A 6,243-nucleotide genomic window follows, 5' to 3' on the forward strand; every position below is an offset into this window, starting at 1 on the left:
GGGTTGACATATGCTGGATACTGACAACATTTTCTCTTAGCTTTTGGGCTAATGTCCACTTTGAGGCTTCATCTTTCAAAGATCTATCAAAGATAACTCACCACTTGTGTGTAGAGTGATGCAAATTGTTCCGATGACGGAATGGCTTCTTGGATGAGCCGTTTACCAAACGTAAACAATATTTAAGAGTGAATAGTTGAACTTTATCTTGATCTTGAACGATCGCTGCCTGTTATCGATCGAACGGATAATCCATTTTTGTATGTTTGCTAAATGCAGTGTATACATTAGCTCGCCAGTTGAAGAGGCAAATATACAGAGCCAAACTGTATCGGGCCAATTTGGTTTAGTATTAATTGGTTAGATGCATTTACTGATGTGGAAGGCCGACACACGCTAACAAGCGGTTTACTGCAACGATCACTCAACCGCTACTAAACACAACCCGACAGTAGCCGATACTGGCCAATAAGCCCATGTTGCAAAAAAGAGGAGCAGAGGCCAGGTGTGGACAGGCTGTAATTGAGACAGGAAGGAGGAGGCCAGGGGTGTGGACAGTCACTTGGGACAGAGGAGGAAGGGCGGAGGGCCAGGGGTGTGGACAGGGCTGTAATTGGGACAAGGGAAGGAGGAGGGGCCAGGGTGTGGACGGGCTGTGGTAGGACAGGAAGGAGGGAGGGCCAGGGGTGTGGTAGCAGGGTACACTTGGGACAGGGAGGAAGGAGGCGGGAGGCCAGGGTGTGGAGCCGGGCTGTAATTGGGATGAGAGGAAGGAGGGGAGGGAGCCAGGGTATAAACACTTGGGACACCACGTCGGGCTTGGGCCAGGAGCCACCACTCTTCCTATGGCTATTTATTACCCACAAAAATGGAAATGTGTACATTTCAGGATAAATAAAAGTACGATGAAAGAGAAGGTTTGCCTTAGGCCAGTATTTATGTTATGACTACAGTACCTCTCCAGTTTCGTGCTCGCTTTGTTCCGAAGGTGTAGCGCTAAACTCGAGGGTCGCGAAACTCAAGGTATTGAAAACACTGAAAAGCGCTTATTTGTTCCGATCCGTGGAGATTTTTATATTTTTTATGTGGCTTATGGCGCCGGTAAACTATCCATCTGAGCCTAATGGTCGGCCCTGAGCCTGTCATGGCGCAGGCAACTGTTTATAGTGGTGCCATTATAATTGGGTCATGCTGCCCTGAGAGCTCACTTTTTCCTCCTTTACTCCTTGTTATCTCAAAATACGTACCTTGGAAAAAGAAAGGACAGGAGAACGGGTCATTTTAAAGCCACAGATGAAGCCACGATTGGCTGAGCTCTGAAAACACGCTTGTGATTCGCTGGGAGTCCAATGACGTCATCGCCGAGGCTCACCCAATCAGCGGCCTCACTGCCTTATTAACCCGTAGGCTTCGGCTATGGAAGGCCGAGAAGTGCCGGAACGTACATCAGAGTACTTAATTTTGTGAAATTTGGGTGAATGTGTAGAGGAGACTCAAACAAAGCATAAAATCTTATTTTTGTTTCACAGACTTTAGTTGAAAAAAACATACCATAGAAACTTTGTGTATAGATCTACATTTATCATTTTGTAATTTTTTTCATTATTTGTTCTGGCTTAAAAAAATTGAAATTCATTTTCACTAATAATTTTCTCCACTTTTTCCCGTTTTTTTTTTTTTTTTAAAAATGTTCAAAATGAGAAAATTGCCGTTTAGTTGTAGATTATATTGATACCTTACACATGACTGTCAGACGTTTTGTCGATTTTTTGAAATTTTTTGAAGTGTAACAAACAAAGTTTCAAGATGTTGGCTCCTTAAGCTTTTTTTTTCCATTTCATGTGTCTTGCCATTTGTATTCATTTGATTGTCATGAAATGTTCACATATGATTGTTTATACCTTGTTCACTTACTGGGCCGCCAGTGTGCTGAGCAGATGTTTCACTTGTTGTATATTGGTACATCTGTGGCCCGAATAGCCCTTTCTATAAACTTTACAAACATGAGTATATAAACAATTTGTAAATTTGTATTTATTATGACTGCAGATGTGTTGCAATGGTACCAGGTAATAAGTTGAAAATGATAAGGTAATAAATATATAGCTATGTAAAGGCATCCAAAATACATTTAAAGCTTGGTGACATTTTGCTTCCAAATATAAGCATTTCATTATGTAACAGTAATCAACTGTAGAGGCAAATGCCCCTCATATCAAACAACGTAAAAAAAAAAAATCCTAATAAATTAAAATCTTGCTTTCATAACAAAAAAATAATGCTCCAGATCACTACTTACTAGTACTTGGAATATTAGATTATCCCAATGGTTGATTTATTATAGTGTATTTTACTGAACTGTAGAGGGAAATACCACTCCGCAAATAACGTAAAAAAAAAAAAATTCCTGATAAATTAAAATTTTGCTCATAACAGAAGAAAATAATGTTCCCCATCCTGCTCTTCATCTGTTTCTAACTCGTCACTTTCCTCGGAGAGCTCATCATCTGGGTCATCTGAACTGACAAAAAACCTGAATCATCTGAATCACCAGATGAGGTATCCGATCGCCCTCCTTAAAAGACGGTCGGGTTCATTTCTGTTGAAAAGGAGGGAAAAAAGATTATTAATAGTTTTTTTATGTACAACTCATCAGAATGTAAGATATTGTATCGACACAAACTCGTATAATAATCATAAAAACTACACCAAATAGCAGAACAAGACTATATCGTCAGTGCTTCGCGAACTGGTACATATATGCGCCAACCTATGCCTGGTACATTGGTGCACCAATACGCAGTAGAGGGAAAAAATATTAGTGGTCTGTGATTTGGTATATATTTGTACCGTGGATTTTTACACTATACTACAGGCTATCCTCTCATAATGATACATAACTCCTCTCTCTGCAAAAGTCCAACGGACACTGGCGTGGTGGGCGCCGTGAAAGTTCCGCGGAGCAGGCAAGAGCGCTGAGTTGCCAAACGCGATTAATGTGTTAACAGGCCTTAAAACTATCAAGCTTGCAGCTTTGGTCGCTGGATATTGTCCATTTACGTGTAGTTCTGTCTTAGTATTGTTACGAATATCGCTTCAGATTTATTTAGGCTAGTTCAAAAGACACATTTATCAATGAATATATTATTGCATTAGTTTATTATCAGTACACGCACTATTTGCCTGACCCGGTGGCCTGTGGCTTGCCTTCGGTGCACCCACCACCGCCCTGATCCCTCCCACCAACTTCAGTTTCCCCGTCCTAGGGCTCAATGCATTCAGGCTAAAAATCGGGCAAACAGAGTACTAGGTTTCATCTCAAGGAGCGTGAGCAATAGGAGCGCTGAAGTCATCCTCAAACTTTACTTAGCACTAGTTAGACCTCATCTCGATTATGCAGTTCAGTTCTGGTCTCCCTATTATAGAATGGATATCAAGATGCTAGAATCTGTACAGAGGAGGATGACAAAGATGATTCAGGGGGTGAGAAACTTGCCTTATGAAGACAGGCTGAAGCAGTTAAATGTACACTCTCTAGAAAGGCGAAGGTTGCGAGGAGACTTGATCGAAGTTTATAAATGGATGAAGGGATTTAATAAAGGGGATGTCAATAAAATTTGGAGAGTGAAAGAGCCAGGTAGGACGCGTGGCAATGGTTTTAAGTTAGACAAATTCAGATTCAACAAAGACATAGGCAAGAATTGGCTCACCAATAGAGTGGTGGATGAATGGAACAGGCTTGGGAGCCATGTTGTGGGTGCCAATACCATAGATACATTCAAGAAGAGGTTAGATAAAGCCATGGATGGTGAGGTAAGGTGGGGTTGAGTGTACAGGAGCTGCCTTGTATAGGCCAACCGGCCTCTTGCAGACTCCTTACGTTCTTATGTTCTTATGTTCTTTTTTTTTTTTTTTTTCAGCACATGACTTTGTGTCCCAATGTCCACCACTGGTGTTAGTGTTGAAGTGAGGCATCGAGACAGTTGCTGTGGTCAGTACTTGTTCCGTCCCTGCTGCCGCTGACTTCAGGACTCCTTGGTGCATCCCTCGCCTTGCCTGCTCAATTGGTCACTGAGTGTGGCTTTGAAGCAACCTCGCCGCCTTCTCCAGCATCTCTGAGGTTCCTCAAGGCCAGCCAACTCCTCACATCCAGAGTAGTGTTGCAGTGGAGGCTGCAAGGCGGGACAGCAGCTGGAGTGGCTGGGATCAGCAGGAGCAGACTGCTACTGGTGTGAGGTTCAGGAGTGATAAAAAACACCACCAACACAACCACCAACAACAACAACAACTGCTGGCCTCTTCATCCACAAAGGGGGAAGTTTGAATTTCAGAAGTGTGAGAAGATCTGAGAATGAGAGCAAGTTTACTGACCAAAGCCAAGAGTGTGAGAAAAGACATGCAGGGAAGGATGACCTCAACAAATACACCCACACACTCTGGTGTAAGACCTCATGAAAGTCGGGAGTGTGGCAAAAGGTTTAGTAATAGGAGTAACCCCAAACATCACACCCTTACACACACTGGTGCAAGAAACCATGAGTGTGAAGTTTGTGGGAAATGTTTCAATCAGAAGGTCACCTCAACACACACCCTTACACACACCAGTGCAAGAAATCATGAGTGTGAAGTTTGTGGGAAATGTTTCAGTCAGAAGGGTACCCTCAAATTACACACTCTTACACACACTGGTGAAAGAAATCATGAGTGTGAAGTTTGTGGGAAATGTTTCAGTCAGAAGGGTACCCTCAAATTACACACTCTTACACACACTGGTGAAAGAAATCATGAGTGTGAAGTTTGGGAAATGTTTCAGCCTGAAGGTACCCTCAAACTACACACACTTACACACACTGGTGAAAGAAATCATGAGTGTGAAGTTTGTGGAAAATGTTTCAGTCAGAAGGGTAACCTCAAATTACACACTCTTACACACACTGGTGAAAGAAATCATGAGTGTGAAGTTTGTGGGAAATGTTTCAATCATAAGGGTCACCTCAACACACACACCCTTACACACACTGGTGCAAGAAATCATGAGTGTGAAGTTTGTGGGAAATGTTTCAGTCAGAAGAGTAACCTCAAGAAACACACCCTTACACACACTGGTGAAAGAAATCATGAGTGTGAAGTATGTGGGAAATGTTTCAGTCAGAAGGGTAACCTCAACTAACACACACTTACACACACATGTGCAAGAAACCATGAGTGTGAAGTTTGTGGGAAATGTTTCAGTCAGAAGGGTACCCTCAACACACACACCCTTACACACACCAGTGCAAGAAATTATGAGTGTGAAGTTTGTGGGAAATGTTTCAGTCAGAAGGGTCACCTCAACACACACACCCTTACACACACTGGTGCAAGAAATCATGAGTGTGAAGTTTGTGGGAAATGTTTCAGCCTGAAGGGTACCCTCAAATTACACACTCTTACACACACTGGTGAAAGAAATCATGAGTGTGAAGTATGTGGGAAATGTTTCAGTCAGAAGGGTAACCTCAAATTACACACTCTTACACACACTGGTGAAAGAAATCATGAGTGTGAAATCTGTGGAAAATGTTTCACTGAGAAGGGTACCCTCAAGAAACACACTCTTACACACACTGGTGAAAAAAATCATGAGTGTGAAGTTTGTGGGAAATGTTTCAGTCAGAAGGGTACCCTCAAATTACACACTCTTACACACACTGGTGAAAGAAATCATGAGTGTGAAGTTTGTGGGAAATGTTTCAGTCACAAGAGTAACCTCAAAGTACACACTCTTACACACACTGGTGAAAGAAATCATGAGTGTGAAGTTTGTGGGAAATGTTTCAGTCAGAAGGGTACCCTCAAATTACACCTTGTTACACACACTGATGCAAGAAGTCATGAGTGTGAAGTTTGTGGGAAAAGGTTCAAACTGAAGAGTATATTGAACAGGCACGTCTTCAGACACTCTGGTCATAAAGGGTTCAAGTGCGATGTTTGTGGGAAACGTTTCATGACTAAGGGTGAGATTGTCAGGCACATGAAGGTCCACTTCTCCTGAGGTGCTGTGCTGATTCAGTTCTGCTGTGTGTGTGAGTGCAAGTGTTTGTTGTGGTGGTGTTACAGGGCTGTGTGTAGCACAGAGAACAGAAAATATTCATCTGTTGGAACAAATGGTGACTGTGACGGCATGATCTGTTATTCACTTTCCACCCCAGGCTTCATGTGGTTGGTGGGTCCTGTGAAAGGTCTGGGCCCGTATCCTCGACA

General features: G+C 42.6%; 1 protein-coding gene across 3 annotated transcripts; it reads left to right on the plus strand.

Moving 5' to 3' along the window:
- Nucleotides 1-3,701: 3,701 nt before the first annotated feature.
- On the plus strand, nucleotides 3,702-6,034 carry LOC126987383 (zinc finger protein 239-like). 3 transcript variants are annotated; one of them, XR_007740850.1, is made up of 2 exons: nucleotides 3,702-4,573; nucleotides 4,988-5,160. XR_007740850.1 is itself a non-coding variant. In XM_050844367.1 (2 exons), exons 1-2 carry the CDS (start codon nucleotides 4,352-4,354, stop codon nucleotides 6,032-6,034), a joined length of 1,017 nt encoding a protein of 338 aa, XP_050700324.1. In that variant the 5' UTR covers nucleotides 3,756-4,351. The 3 variants fall into 3 exon arrangements, 2 of the variants coding, with proteins under 2 accessions (XP_050700324.1, XP_050700325.1); XM_050844367.1 differs by lacking the exon at nucleotides 4,988-5,160 and adding an exon at nucleotides 5,240-6,034 and having other exon boundaries at nucleotides 3,756-4,573; XM_050844368.1 differs by lacking the exon at nucleotides 4,988-5,160 and adding an exon at nucleotides 5,324-6,034 and having other exon boundaries at nucleotides 3,758-4,573.
- The last annotated feature ends 209 nt before the right edge of the window (nucleotides 6,035-6,243 follow it).

The sequence above is a fragment of the Eriocheir sinensis genome, chromosome 64 (genome assembly GCF_024679095.1).
Source record: "Eriocheir sinensis breed Jianghai 21 chromosome 64, ASM2467909v1, whole genome shotgun sequence".
Lineage (NCBI taxonomy): Eukaryota > Metazoa > Arthropoda > Malacostraca > Decapoda > Varunidae > Eriocheir > Eriocheir sinensis.